The 14,778-nt window shown below is 28.0% G+C and overlaps 5 protein-coding genes across 17 annotated transcripts in view; 3 read left to right on the top strand and 2 right to left on the bottom strand.

Moving 5' to 3' along the window:
- The first annotated feature begins 2,193 nt into the window (after positions 1–2,193).
- LOC102680254 (pupal cuticle protein G1A-like) lies at positions 2,194–4,163 on the top strand. Its single transcript, XM_006615295.2, has 2 exons — positions 2,194–2,541; positions 2,847–4,163. Exons 1-2 carry the CDS (start codon positions 2,530–2,532, stop codon positions 3,648–3,650), a joined length of 816 nt encoding a protein of 271 aa, XP_006615358.1. The 5' UTR covers positions 2,194–2,529; the 3' UTR covers positions 3,651–4,163.
- A 1,049-nt stretch (positions 4,164–5,212) lies between these two features.
- On the top strand, positions 5,213–6,299 carry LOC102680895 (nucleolar protein 16). Its single transcript, XM_006615300.2, has 3 exons — positions 5,213–5,423; positions 5,516–5,843; positions 5,941–6,299. Exons 1-3 carry the CDS (start codon positions 5,323–5,325, stop codon positions 6,061–6,063), a joined length of 552 nt encoding a protein of 183 aa, XP_006615363.1. The 5' UTR covers positions 5,213–5,322; the 3' UTR covers positions 6,064–6,299.
- LOC102680754 (ADP-ribosylation factor-like protein 1) lies at positions 6,296–8,281 on the bottom strand. The gene is made up of 4 exons (XM_006615299.2): positions 7,591–8,281; positions 7,277–7,463; positions 7,000–7,181; positions 6,296–6,926 (listed from the first exon to the last, which is right to left on the bottom strand). Exons 1-4 carry the CDS (start codon positions 7,726–7,728, stop codon positions 6,702–6,704), a joined length of 732 nt encoding a protein of 243 aa, XP_006615362.1. The 5' UTR covers positions 7,729–8,281; the 3' UTR covers positions 6,296–6,701.
- The window catches only part of LOC102681456 (pleckstrin homology domain-containing family G member 5-like), an 89,200-nt gene continuing 82,358 nt past the window's right edge, over positions 7,937–14,778 (bottom strand). For 9 of the 11 annotated variants that reach the window (XM_031510300.1, XM_031510307.1, XM_031510302.1 and 6 more), the window contains 3 exons: positions 14,428–14,654; positions 13,739–14,008; positions 13,221–13,628 (listed from right to left, as the gene is read on the bottom strand). In XM_031510300.1, the coding sequence (XP_031366160.1) occupies positions 14,003–14,008; positions 14,428–14,654 (233 nt within the window). In that variant the 3' untranslated portion in view covers positions 13,221–13,628; positions 13,739–14,002. Of the gene's footprint in view, positions 7,948–13,220; positions 13,629–13,738; positions 14,009–14,427; positions 14,655–14,778 lie in introns of those variants that run through there. The other 2 variants (XM_031510298.1, XM_031510306.1) reach the window with 2 other exon arrangements.
- The window catches only part of LOC102670757 (leucine-zipper-like transcriptional regulator 1), a 9,464-nt gene continuing 3,258 nt past the window's right edge, over positions 8,573–14,778 (top strand). Inside the window, exons 1-9 of one of the 3 annotated variants that reach the window (XR_004150438.1) lie at positions 8,573–9,160; positions 9,591–9,899; positions 9,993–10,107; positions 10,168–10,334; positions 10,395–10,956; positions 11,024–11,477; positions 11,564–11,742; positions 11,819–12,103; positions 12,190–12,372. Coding sequence is in view for 1 of the 3 variants with exons in the window: in XM_031510310.1 (XP_031366170.1) it covers positions 9,054–9,160; positions 9,591–9,899; positions 9,993–10,107; positions 10,168–10,334; positions 10,395–10,956; positions 11,024–11,477; positions 11,564–11,742; positions 11,819–12,103; positions 12,190–12,309 (2,298 nt within the window). In the remaining 2 variants the exon portion in view is untranslated. Of the gene's footprint in view, positions 9,161–9,590; positions 9,900–9,992; positions 10,108–10,167; positions 10,335–10,394; positions 10,957–11,023; positions 11,478–11,563; positions 11,743–11,818; positions 12,104–12,189; positions 12,679–14,778 lie in introns of those variants that run through there. The other 2 variants (XM_031510310.1, XR_004150439.1) reach the window with 2 other exon arrangements.

Consider the following 14,778-nt stretch of genomic DNA (forward strand, 5'->3'; position numbering starts at 1 on the left):
TATTTTTATTTTTTTTTAATATTATTTTAATACAATTTCTTTTTGCAATATATTGTAGAAAAGTAAGTTTTGAACAATTTATATATAACTGCTGTTCAACTATTTTTAAAATATTTGTAAAATAATGATTATTATTAGCATAATGCTAATAAATCTGTGCATTATCTTATCTTCTGTTTATATATATGCGTAAATATATCGCAGCAGGAGGGAATTAAAATACGTATAACGGGTGAAATAAGTCAAAAAGCTATTTCTTTATATTGATAACTTGAAATATAAATAACGTTATATTATTAATTATCAAAATTTTAATAAGAAATATAAACTTTTAATCACAAATGAAAATAAATTGTTTAAATTGAAATTTAAAATTTCTTACATGAAGTAAGAAAATTGAAATGACAAACGCTATAAATAAATATTACGTAACCTAATATTGGATTAATTGTTCTATAATTATTTCTTAAGTTATTTATTAAAAGTCAATAAAAAATTTGATAAAACGATGCAAAATAATTCTGAAATAGAGAGACCACCTAAACCAATTTGGGGAACTGAAATTACAATGCCTTCAGAATTAAATGAATTAAATGAATATGATTTTTCTATTGTAGAAAGTCAAGACGTGTCTGGTATATTATCATGTTATAAAAATAAGTCACATTTTTTGACACAATTTCAATTAAAGAATATATATCACAGATCCCACAACAAGTCTTCTGACTCCAACAGAAGAATATCTTCATATGACCAAACGTCTCATTGAAAAAGGTACATTATCACCTCGTACTTCTATGATACTTAAAGAACTTTACACAATATATGAATTGAATGATGGATATGGTTTAGCAACTTTTGATTCGAAATACATGTACGTTAAACCAGATAAACCAGATATTCGAAAAGATTCTGTAGAAATTATTAAACCTCCAATAAAAAAAAAAAAACGAAAAGAAAGAGTTAAAGAAGAAGAATATGTATCAAGAGAATCATCAGTATCTCGAAGAAGCACAATAATAACTCTGGAAGAAGAACCTTTGTTCGGTTTACATGTTGTCAAAGATACCACATTTGAACGGCCTTGTGATCCAGAGGCGATTAAAATCAACAATATTTTTTCTGATTTTTCTTTGATCGATACAGGTCACGATAAATGTATAAAAAGGCGCATCACTCAGTGGATAAAAGAAAATTTCAATAAGAAGGAAGAACAAGGACCTAGTGAACAAAAGAAAAGTTTATGGAAAATCGTGAGATTAAATGAAGAACATTATTTTATAGAAATACTTGATGATTCTCATTTTTGCTTTTTATTTTTAGATATTAAGAAGAAAATGATAAAATAACTTGAAATAGCAAATCATCTAGAAAATCACTTTTTTTTGCGATTTTTATTAAATTAATTTAACATCGATCATGCGCGTGATCTGGATTAAAATTTGAAAAAATTGAAAAATTGAAAAATTGCGTCATGACGTCTTACTATATAAGATTAGTAGTGTTATACTTATTTCTCTATGCAAATTTTATCCGCCTTCAGGATCATGTTGGAATAATCGATTTTATCTAACATTAAATATAATAAAATCACTGACACATGAGCAAAAATTATCAGTAGAAACATGTATTACTTTATATGTCAGTGCCACAATTTGGAGAAAGTGCGTCCTTGACAGGTTCCACAATATCATGACCCGGCATTGGTATATGTATCACATTACATAAACGAAAGGAAGGCCAGGATATAAGGGAAAAAAAATTTAATCGTCTTATGTGACGTTGCAGCATTTTTTTATGCAATACAAATTAAAGTGAGTAACCTGAAAAAAGATCATTCACATATGATGGAACAGTTTTTTTATTTAATTCATCGAAATTTATTATGTGAACATATAATTAGCGATATAACTCAATTTTTCTAGATTGTTAATGAAGTTTAAATAAAGTAATACATAAGGTATTAAATATAATCTTCATAAATCCTTTTCTGGAATGTTTTATTTGTAAGAATAATGTATGTTAATTGCACCTTTGTAAAATTACAAAATACTATTAAATTTAATATATTTAATATATTAATATATATTTGCATAATTAAAAACTTCATCAAATAAATATATGTTATAATAAATTTTATAAAAATTTGATTTTATTATATAATAAAAATATTTGTATCTGATAGGGAGATATTTTCTTAAGATTATTAAAATATAAATTAGATTATTTAAAATTGCAAATACTTACTAATTCGAAGATTCTAATTATATCAGAACCACGCCCAATGTTTATGTATTTGTTCGTGTCCCCTCTTAACCTGGCTATCCTATACTTTCTATCCTTCAATCTTAATTCCTTACGAAAAAAGTATAGCGATACAGTTTCCCCACTCTTTATCGACTATATCCAATCCCATTGGAAACAGTGGCACCCAAAATTCGATTGATCCCCCTGCAACCTTAGCTGCATATAAATACTGGGCCAAGTTTGAAACTTCGTCAGAGCACGATTTCTTCACGTAAAAGTAAAATGGTATTCAAGGTAAGCTTCTTCCGTGTACACCCTTCAAATTATAATAAAACTTACAGAGAGATTTTATATATTTTATATATTGTAACGAAATATAATATTTCATAGGAAAAGATTTTGTTTTAATTTTAGATTTTAATTAATTTGATCTTTTTCTATGATTTTTAAAATAAAACTTCCAAAAATAATCTTCAACTTGTTAAAAACTTGTTAGTTCTTTGTTAGTTCTTGAAAGATTCTTGCTGTTATTCATCAAATATAACATAGTCAAATAGTATAACTTCAATTAAAAACAAAAAAACAATTATTTTTTTCAGTTTGTAGTATTCGCAGCCTTCTTGGCAATAGTCAACGCAGGTGGCCCAGCTTCTTACGACATCGCAGCATCATCAGGAGATCATAGCAGCATTGGTTTCAGCCAGGAGTCTACGCAAAAAGGATTCGCTGGCCAGAATGTGATCTCCTCTTATACAAAATCTGACGATTCCGCTCATTCCTTTGTTCGTGTTAGCAGTCAGAGTATCAGCAACGATGCTCTTTTGAACTACGATATTGCCCATGCTCCTCTCGTAAAGGCTGCCTATTCTACTCCAGCCTATCTCGCCCCAACCGCTGCTCCTCTTATTGCCAAGACTTATGCTGCACCGTATAGTTACAGTGCTCCTTTGTTGACCAAGACCTACACCGCCTCTGCTCCTTTGATTACCAAGACTGCTGTAGCTGCACCAGCTCCTCTTTTGCACGCTGCACCAGCTTCTCTTCTGACCAGATATACCGCTCCAATCGGTACTGTAGCTCCAGCTCCTCTTTTGCATGCTACATCAGCTGAACCTTTGTTACACGCCGCTCCAGCTTCCTTCTTGCACGCTGCACCGGCTGCTCCTCTTCTTGCCAAGAGCTACGGATACGCTGCCCAGGCTCCAATCATCGCTAAAAGTGCTCTGATCGCCCCAGCCGCCGGATATGCTGCCTCCATTACACCAGCTGCTCCTCTTTTGGCCAAGACTTACGCTGCTGCTCCTCATCAAGCTCAACTGATCACCAAGGCTTACGGATACGAAGCTGCCGCCCCCGTTGTACACACCGTTTTCAATGGTTTCGGTACCAGCTATGCCTGGTAAATTTTTAATTCCATGTGATAACCCTTTTGATTTCCTTTGAAAGAAGGTTAGATCTTGGTCTTCTCAAGTCTTGGGAATATTAGATCTCTCGAACAAAATTTCGAAGGCTCGATGATTCTAAAAAAAAATATTATCTCTTAGATAAAGTTCTATTGAGATATAATTAAAACGATGAATTTTATTTGAAGGAATTTTATTTTTTAAAAATAATATTCATTAGAAACGAAAGGGTTAATATGACGAACTGATCCAGATTTGTAGATAAATATTTTGATTATTTTACGTTATTAGAATTATCAAATTTCATTGTACACGTATAAATAATACAAATAGATGTAGATATACGTGTATTGTGTATAAATAAATATAGGTGATATTATTTTATTTATATTACAAACACCGATTACCTTTTTTAGTCGCATTACGAAATAGATTTTCAAATCTAAGGAATTTACTTTTTGTATACCTAAATGATTGACAAATAAATTTTAATTTTTTTTTATTCAATGATATTTATCTTATTTTGTTTGTTTTTCCTAAAAAAATATTTATATAATGATATATTAATAATATAACTTAACATTATTACAATTTATTTACAAATAATATTAAAAGTACTTTTATTTTCCAATATTCCAATTAAAATAATAAATTTATTACATCAGTTTAAATTTATATTACAAACAAAAATACTTTAATTTAATGTAATATTTCGATTTATTCAAACAATAAATAATAATTTATTATATTCTTTAAAAAATTTAAAATCACATAAATAAATAATAAAATTTTTCTTTTTTTCATCATGCGAGGAACGATTAAATTATTTGATAATAAATTGTAATTACTTATTTAATGGCTATTTTGAGATAGTATATTTCAATAGAAAGTAATAACAAAATACTATAAAAAAAGACATGCTTGAAATTATGCTTTTTATGAAAAAATTTCCTATCAAAATTGTAAAATAACTTCATTTTAAAGTTAATATAATGTATAATAAACAATCGAATCCAATTATCGATTCCGTTATGTTTATTTTTAAAAATTCGAAATATTCTTTCAACTTTCAATATAATATATATTTAATTAAATATTAATATTAAAATTATACATAATTTATCATTTATATCAATTCATAAATATAAATTTTATGATTACTTAAATAACTATTAATAAATATATTAATTATATGATATGATTTTTATAATATGGTTAAAATGTATTGTATATTAAATAATGTATATTAAATAAGGTTGTAGTATGTATTAGTAGTTATGAATTGATAAATTCGAAATTATTTAGAAGTGAATTAAAGTATAATAAATTGAAATATAATATCTATTAATTTGAGAAATAAGATTAATGATTTATACATTACTTCCTATTATTTCATGTATTCTCTATTCTACGTACAAAATATGTTAATTTCAACAGAAAATTTTTTCCTAGGATTACGTTTCTCTTAAACTTAAATTAAAAATAATTTGAAGTTCGTAAATATATCAATCATGCCATTATATTCTATTTTTTACACTAGAAATTTAACTAGGGACAATTTTTAAGTGTATAACATGCAAGATATATGTTCACATTATTAAATAGCATAAGTAAGTTTGAATGAACAATTGTTTCGTTAATTTGAAGCACGTGTTAGTTTGAAATTATAAAAATGACAAAAATTAGAAAGGTGAAACGTAGAAAGAAATATCGTATGAATGTAAATCGTAAGCGATTACGAAATAAATTATACAAATTACCTACAATAACATGGTAAGTATAACCAAGTCATCGTATTATTTTAATTAATGTATATAATGTATTTAATTATGTATAAACATTAAAATGAAGTTTATTATTTATAGTGCTCAAATAAAACAATCGTGGGATATAACTAAATCCACACGAACTAATTTAAATCAAATGGGTTTAGCATATGATCCTAATGAAACTTTAAAGATACCCAATACAAAAAAAGAGCTTATTGACAAAGTTTCAAAATGGAAAGTCGAGGAAAATGATGAAAATAAATTGCAGACTGAAGAAGATATTGAAATGACATCAGTAAAAATACATGTAGCACAAGAACTTGAAACAGAAGCAAAAGCACCAAGAAAAAGGATGTTTAGGTTACCAAATAGTCAAGTTCATTTTCTTACCTATTTGATGGATAAGTATGGAGAAAATTATAAGGTAATATTTTAATTATAGTAATTTATTTGATAAATATTTTTCTTGTTATGAATTATTATATTATATTATAAATTATTTCTAAATGAATCATATATAGGCTATGGCATTAGATAGAAAGAATTATAATCAATTAACTTGGAAACAAATACGTGCTAAAATTAAGATATTCAAAGGTATCCCTGAGCAATACAATGAGTATCTTCAGAATAAAAATACATAACATAATTCATAATATAATTCATTAATTTCTTAGTATATTTAACACAAATATATTTCAATTTTCATACAAATTGGTATATAAAGTATCAAAGTATAAAATTAATAAATTAATTAATATTCTTATTTAGGTAAGTACAAAAACAATAGACAAGAAAAATTAATACTTATTACAACATTTATATAAATATGTGTAATACTATTCACTGTAAATGAATAAAATAGATTTATGTTTCTAAATGCAATCTCTAAATCTTTATTTTATGTATCAATTACAAAAACTAATGTAGTTTGATTTATGCATAATTCACATAAAAAAAAATGAAAGACTTTTACTGTGATTTGATAAAGTAAATAAATAATTTATTAAATAAATATATGTGTATGTGCTGAAAAGAGACTTCATAAAAAATTAAATGATTGCAAATATATTATACTGAAAAAACCTTAAAAATTGTATATTTTTATTTATATTTCTTTTTTTAAAGCTTGAATTATTTGTTTTAAAAAGGTTCATTTTGTGCACAAACTGTAATCACTTTAATCCATTGAAAAATTGTATACAATATGCTAAATTAGGCATATTGTCATTTTCTTATTTACTTCTTATTCTTCTATTCCTTTCTTTCTTTTATAAAGTATTTAACAAAAAAGAGGAGCAGATACACTATCTTTTGCCATATAAAACATTTTTTTTCTAACAGAATCAACGGATGCATGATACCAAGTATATTCAGTTGTTTCTGGAATTTCAGGAAAAGGTCTTGTTTGGCATCCAATTATTTCTACTTTATGCTTATGAGGTGAAATACTTAATAAATCTAGAGCTTTCTTAACTTCTTCTGGCTTTAGAGCACTGGGACAATCCTAATTTTATACATTAATATACATTAGAGAACTTTTAATGAATCCTTAAATAAATATTATTAAAAATATTTACCTGTTTATTAGCAACTACTAAAATTGGTACATCATCCATTCTTGCATCACTTAATAACTGTTTCAAAATAGAAGCAGCGGAAGATAATTTGTTTATGTCAGATGCATCTACTACAAATAGTAACAAATCTGTATCTTGCAAGAAAGCAGTCCAATATTTTCTAGTGGCATCTGAACCTCCAACTAATATAAAATAATATTAAATAATAAAATAATATTCAACAATTATATTATAAATAATCTTTGATAAAATAAAAAATAAAATAAAATTTACATACTATCCCAAACATTATAAAATAGAACCCCATTTTTTATTCTATATACAGAAGAACCTTCTGTGGGTTTTGGAGGGACAATATATGAAGTTTCATCACCGTTTGCCACACATATTTGGTTTATAATCGACGTTTTTCCAGCTCCGGATAAACCTAATAGAAGTACTCGTTTTTCATGACTATCATCAATCTATAAAAATAAAGCAATGAGAATTGTTATTGAGATTTCTTTCAACAAATAAATATAAACAATAAAATTGACATCACTAAATCAAATCTAAGAACGATCAAAAATGGTTTCAAATCAGAACTCTAACCTTAGACACTTCTTCAAAACCTTCGTCTATTGCCAAAAGTTCTCGTTTTTTCCAATATCGATATGCAATGTATGTACCAATGCATGTACATCCGATCCAAAAGATCTTTTGACCGTTTTGAAATACATTTCGTATCATTATTCGTGAATATTGTTATTTAATGAAAGACTGAAAAGTAGTGCCGACTTTCTCGGCTTAAATTTCGCGTGTTGGCACGTTATCTTATGAATTGTCACTTCACCGCATGACATCTACCTCTCATCGTTTAAATGAGTTGAGCGATAATTATAAGACTTATGAAACGCATTTATAAGATTATTTGCATTTGTGTGAATTTCTAACGGTACAAAATAAATCCTTTTTCAAAAGCGCCAACTCTCTCCGTTTGTCAACTTGATACTACCATAGATGATGTATAGAATAGATTAACATTTTATGAGATTTTTGCGTTTCATATTTTGAAATACCGATTGCGCAAAAAATCAAAGTTTTATATGAAATGGTAAATGAATAATGACATGACGCATACATATATTAAAAGAATGTAAAGTATTAATAAAATTATTCCAACAAGTTTCACATCGTTGTTAAATTTTTATTAGAATATGATTATCCATTATAATATATATATATATATATAATATAGATAATTTCGTTTAAATTTTTGAATGGGTTAGGCAAAAAAAAAAAAAAAAAAATAAAATATAAAAAGTTATTATTATAAAAAGGGGGAAAAAAAAAGAAAAAAAAATATAAGCAAAAAAAAAAAAAAAAAAAAAAATATAAATTAAATATTAAAAGTTATTATTATATGAATGCGGAAAAAGTAAGAAGAATAAATATTAGCAGAAATATAAAGATAAAAATAGAACATTAGTGCTATTTTTTGAATGTTTTTAAAAATAAATTTTTGGCATTCAATGATAAAAAGTTTCTAGTGTTCTCGAAATATAGAAGAAAAAAATGTATTAAATGTTAGATCTATATTGTGTTTCGTCTATGGTACTATTGATAAGAAGAGTTGAGAACAGAATCAATTTTCTTGTGATAATTTTTGAATATTTTATACATATATAAATACAATAATTACATATATTAAAAAATATAATTATAAAAAATACTATTATTGACAATTTACATTAATTGCTCGTAAAATAAATAATATATAAATTTAACTTTGTTCTATTATATTCGACCGTAATCTATTCAATCAATTGAACACACGTTTTTGACAGTTCTTTTCAGTTAGTGGGTAGTTTATTTAACTTTTACATAGAATAAAAAGTAAAAATAAAAATAAAATTATTGATATTTCGATACAATATTATTAAGTCTCGTTTCTGAAAGTGTATGTAAATTTCTATTTCAAAATTGAATAAAGAATGAAGAATGGTTAAGTCAATAATATATAGGTTAAACATGAATCTTTTAAAGTGATTATATTATTAAAAGTAATAAAAAAAATGGATAACGTTTCGACTGCAGAGTGTTTAACTCTTGATTTTGGTCCCTTTGAAACTGTTCATCGTTGGCAACGTATGCCAGAATGCGACGAATTCGTTGGTGCTAGGTAATAAATTAAATTAATTTAATCTTAATTACGAATTATTATTTTCAATTTTTGTAAATTATTTTGGACGTTCCTTAATCTTTTACAATGTTCAAACAATAATTTTGTTACAGCATTTCAATTCCATTAACTGTGCATCAGTGTTTCAATTAAATCCAGCATTTTTGAATCTATTTATTTACTTTCTAACTTTGTTTTAAAGATATTTGTAATTGCTAATTGTAAATAAATAATAATAAGTAATTTATAGAGTTTTTAATTATTACCAATATAATTCTTATTTAAGTTAAGTTATAATAGAAATTATAACTATGATTGATTAAATTTATTCTTTTTTTATTGCATTTTATTTCCTTAAATTATATGTCATGTTAGAAAGAATAATGTAAATACATTATTTCAAAAGTTCACTATATTGTATTATACACAGGCGTAGCAAACATACTGTTGTAGCCTATAAAGATGCAATCTATGTGTTTGGTGGTGATAATGGTAAAAGAATGTTAAATGATTTGTTGAGATTTGATGTGAAAGAAAAATCTTGGGGACGTGCATTTGCAACAGGAGCACCTCCTGCCCCAAGATATCATCATTCTGCAGTTGTGCATGATTCTTCTATGTTTGTATTTGGTGGTTATACTGGTGATATACATTCCAATTCAAATCTCACCAATAAAAATGATTTATTTGAGTACCGATTCCAAACTGGTCAATGGACAGAATGGAAATTTATTGGGAAGTATGTCTTATTTATCTCATTTAACTTATTTTTGTTTTTTATTATCACTTCAAATTATTAATTGTATAGTTATAAAACTATATTCCTTTATAGAACACCCGTAGCTAGATCTGCACATGGAGCTGCTGTGTATGATAATAAATTATGGATATTTGCTGGCTATGATGGCAATGCAAGATTGAATGATATGTGGACTATATCATTATTAGTAAGTTAATATATTATATTTAATATAAATGGTAAATTATTATTTTGTCATCATTTTTAGCCTGGAGAATTAAGAGTATGGGAAGAAGTTGATCAATCTGGTGATTGTCCACCAACATGTTGCAATTTTCCTGTTGCTGTAGCACGTGAATCTATGTTTGTATTCAGTGGCCAAAGTGGAGCTAAAATTACAAATAGTCTCTTTCAATTTCACTTTCGAGAAAAACGGTAAGTTTATAATTTCATATCTTAAAATTATATTGTATTCAATGAAATATGAATTATCAGATGGACGCGAATTTCAACGGAACATATACTTCGTGGTGCACCACCTCCGCCAGCACGACGATATGGTCATACTATGGTTAGCTTTGATAGATATCTTTATGTATTTGGTGGAGCAGCTGATTCTACGCTACCAAATGATCTTCATTGCTATGATCTTGATACACAAACGTGGAATATTATTTTGCCATCTGCTGATAGTCAGGTTCCATCTGGTCGTCTGTTTCATGCGGCAGCAGTAATTGGAGAAGCGATGTTTATTTTTGGTGGAACAGTTGACAATAATGTACGATCTGGAGAGACATATCGATTTCAATTTTCGTCATATCCAAAATGTACTTTGCATGACGATTTTGGAAGATTGTTAAGCGGACGTCTTTTCTGTGATGTAGAATTTATAGTAGGAGATACAGAAACAAAAATACCTGCTCACATAGCTATGGTAGCAGCTCGTTCGCAATTTCTTAGGACTCGTATTAGACACGCTCGAGAAAAACGAGATAAACATATGGAAGAAGTATTTGGAACTGTCGATATACCGATTAAAGATATGCCATTGTTAGAGGTAAATATATTTATTTGATACCCAATATTGGGTATCAATACTTTGATATATTGTTACTATATCATAGGTAAGACTGAAAGATGCTGTGCCAGAAGCATTTGAAATGGTCCTAAACTATATTTACACTGATCGTATTGATCCAACGAAAAGAAACGAAGACGGATCGAGCAGTCGTGTTGCTGAAGATCCATTAAGCAATCGAATTGTACTTCTTATGATGGATGTCTATCGTTTAGCTTTACAGTTTAATATGAAAAGATTAGAACAGTTGTGTGTCCAGTATCTAAAAGCAACTATAAGTCGTGCTAATGTTTTGGAAGCATTGCGTAATGCTGCTCATTTAAAACTTTATTTCATAAAAGAGTTTTGTTTGAGTTTTATCGTGAAAGAAAATAATTATAATCAAATTGTAATGAGTAAAGAATTTGAGACTTTAGATCAACCTTTAATGGTGGAAATTATTAGGAAAAGACAAATGCCTCAAAAAGGTGCATTTCCTAGACAATTTGATCTTAATGCAGGTACGATCTTTCAAAATTGTTTGTAAAATAATAATTTTACTTGTAGTTTTATTGAAAAATTTTTTCAATGTTTTGTTTTGTTTTAGGAACAACTTTGGAACAGGATATGGAAGCTTTTCTTAAAAGTGTTGGCAGAGAATTTTGTGATATAACGCTCATGTTAGATGGTGTGCCAATTCCAGCTCATAAAGCTATTCTTGCGGCACGATGTAGCTATTTCGAGGGAATGTTCCGTTCTTTTATGCCAGAAAATAATACTGTGAATGTAAGTTATTGATTTTTTACGTTTTTATTACGTATTTGACAATTAAATCGTAACAAAATGTGTGCTTCTATTACAGATACAAATCGGTGAAATGATCCCATCTTCTGAATCATTCGATTCTTTATTAAGATACATTTATTATGCAGATGTTTCGATGCCACCCGAAGATTCTTTATATTTATTTACCGCACCAGTTTTTTATGGTTTTACAAATAATCGATTGCAAGCATTTTGCAAACAAAATCTTGAAATGAATGTTACTTTTGAAAATGTTATACAAATTTTGGAAGCTGCGGATAGAATGCAAGCTGTTGATATGAAAAAATATGCATTAAATCTTATCGTGCATCACTTTACAAAGGTTCATATATTTCATTAATTTCTTTTTTTATTTCACGAAATAAACAATTTTTTTCTTATCATAAATATTATTTTATTTCATCATAGGTTGCAAGGTTACCGAAGTTAAAGCAATTAAGTCGCGAACTTTTACTGGATATTCTGGAAGCATTGGCCGATGAACGTAGTGAAGCTCGAACATGTCAAGACATGGCGAATGATTGCTGACGGATCTCGGGCTCACATCGTCGTCCCCGTAGTTGGGATTTGCCTTCGCCTTCGAGCTTTCAAGTAAGTGTGCAATACAGTATTCTAACAACATTCAACATCTTTTATCTTTTGGGTTATGGGTATATAGTAGATGAGTGTCTGAAAAACCTAAAATATCGTGCGCGTATGTAAATAGGTAAATAAAATATGAAAGCTGAATATAAAATTAAAGATTGTGAATATCTTTAGAATATTTAATTTATTTGTACATAAAATATGATTTATTGAAAATCTCTTGTAAAAAAGAATAAATAAAAAATATTTATTGGATCGCTTAATATTACTCGTGTAATATTTGCCTTGTTCGAATACAAAATAAAAAAAAAAAAATTAGTAAAAAAAAAAAAGCTAAAAAAAAAAAATTATATTTTAATTTCCAATTGTTGGCATTATCATCCATTAAAAAGATTTTGATATTAGGTTTAAAAATAAGTGGTATTCAATTGGGTATTAAACGAGACACGTAATTAATAAATTATGTACTATATTTTGATCTTGATTATGAATGATCGTACATACACGCACAATCGATAATTTTTTTTTTTTTTATGATAATTTTAACACTTGAAGCTTAATACAAGCGCAAATTTTGGAAGGGGGGGGGGGGGGGGGGGGGGATTGAAAGAAACCTTACGCAAAGGAGCTCGTATAAAATCATTGCTCTTCTTTTCTCTTTACATATTGTTGTCTCTAGTTAGGTGACGTTCGTCGACATCCCGACAATCGTTAGTTCAGTCTCTTGAACAAAATATCGTGAAATTTAATTTGTACCTAAAGAAAATTTATCTTTCACTCTCTTTTCACGCTTTTCGCAACTTTCCACATTTAGTAATCGTGTGTTTATCAAAGCTTATACGAGGGATTTTTCATTTTCTTTTAGTTTTTTTTTTTTTTCTTCTACATGAAATGTAATACTTTTCTACGTGTGTGTGTTCTCATTTCTAAATGTCCGTACCTGCTTTTATATCGTTAAATCACGAAACTCGAACTCGTTTATTTTAAAATTGTTGCTCTAAAGGCGTCTTATTCCAACTATTATAATCATCTAAACTTAAATCACGATAAATAGTCGTAATATTAATTACACTAGGTAGGCCTTTTTCTTTTTTCTGTTCGTCGCTTAGGATTCTGAATGAATTAGAGTAATATTGAAATTGTGATCGTCACAACCCGACGAATTAATTACAAAATGAGATCTAAAAGTTACACCGCTAGAATCAAATTACAATGATACGATCGTAATAACAAACTTCACGTTGATTTCGAATGGCCCCAATCTGAAACAGATTCTTGTACAATAATAGAATCATACGATCTGCTTTACATTTGTTTTTTTTTTTTCTTTTTCTTTTCAAAACTTACCAGATAAAATAAAATTTTTACTCACCGATTGTAAAATTGCTCGATTCATATTGTAGGCATAAGGAGTACGTAAACGTTTTTTTTTAATTCAATTTGAATCCCTTCTCAATCGTTTCAATCATTTTTCTGCTCCTGCATGAAAGTGTGTGCAGCACTTGCATACAGACAACAGAAAGCAACATTTTATTTCTAAACATGACGTATCATCCAACGTACTCCCTCATCAAATGATAAGATGGTCCATAGCAATCTATCTTCTTAGTAAGTTACTCTTGTATCCCAATTCTAGTCATTTCTAAAAAAAAAAAATAGATGCATCTTCAAACTCTCTATTTTATATATATACATTCAAAATATCCATATATAGAAAACACAAGGTGTTTTATGATGTTCTCTTTAAATTAAAAATTTGGACATTTCTTTGCTCTATGTAAGATTAAAGAAAAAAAGGAAAATGCACGATTGGTTGATGAACATCATATTAATTTTTAACAAACTATATTTTATTATTAACGAGGCTAGTATGTCTTGTCTGAATGTTCAAGAAATATATAGCATGTTTTAAAAAAAATATTATCATTAAGAACAATTTTATTTAACCTTTTCTTTGATGCTTATTTGAATAATCTTTCATAAGACACCTTGTAAAGGAATAATATCGAGCAGATTAATTTTCAAATTTTTATATCATTAAATCATAATTTTAAATAAAACCTTTTCCTCCGCGATGCTGCTGGTCGATGGCATTCTGTGCGAAGGTTCCAGCCTTCTTCGCCTCTCTTCAATGGCTTCCGCGTCTAGATTCATCGTAGGCTGAACCGTTTGTGTCACAGACGTGCTTATGTGTCTCGTTTTAACGAGAGGTGGATTTCGTGATTGAGGAATCGCGAACGCTCTTCTAAGCGCCCCTCTCGGGGGTGACGGTGGTGGATAGGAGATACCTAATGGTATTTTTTCGATTAGCACCCTAACGTAATTAGATTATTTCGATCGTTTTCTTTTTTTTTTTTTTTTTTTTGGTGCTAATATCAAGCAGAGGGAATATTTTATCATTACTAATTTTTT

This window comes from Apis dorsata, unplaced genomic scaffold (assembly GCF_000469605.1).
Source record: "Apis dorsata unplaced genomic scaffold, Apis dorsata 1.3 scaffold_220, whole genome shotgun sequence".
Classification (NCBI taxonomy): Eukaryota; Metazoa; Arthropoda; class Insecta; order Hymenoptera; family Apidae; genus Apis; species Apis dorsata.

Excerpts from the sequence above, each read along its gene's own strand:
- LOC102680895 (XM_006615300.2), top strand. The coding sequence starts at position 5,323 with ATGACAAAAATTAGAAAGGTGAAACGTAGAAAGAAATATCGTATGAAT. Across the intron at positions 5,424-5,515 it reads AAATTACCTACAATAACATG|TGCTCAAATAAAACAATCGT; the intron begins GTAAGTATAACC and ends TATTATTTATAG. Across the intron at positions 5,844-5,940 it reads AGTATGGAGAAAATTATAAG|GCTATGGCATTAGATAGAAA; the intron begins GTAATATTTTAA and ends AATCATATATAG.
- LOC102680754 (XM_006615299.2), bottom strand. The coding sequence starts at position 7,728 with ATGATACGAAATGTATTTCAAAACGGTCAAAAGATCTTTTGGATCGGA. Across the intron at positions 7,182-7,276 it reads ATTTTATAATGTTTGGGATA|TTGGAGGTTCAGATGCCACT; the intron begins GTATGTAAATTT and ends ATTTTATATTAG. Across the intron at positions 6,927-6,999 it reads TAGTAGTTGCTAATAAACAG|GATTGTCCCAGTGCTCTAAA; the intron begins GTAAATATTTTT and ends GTATAAAATTAG.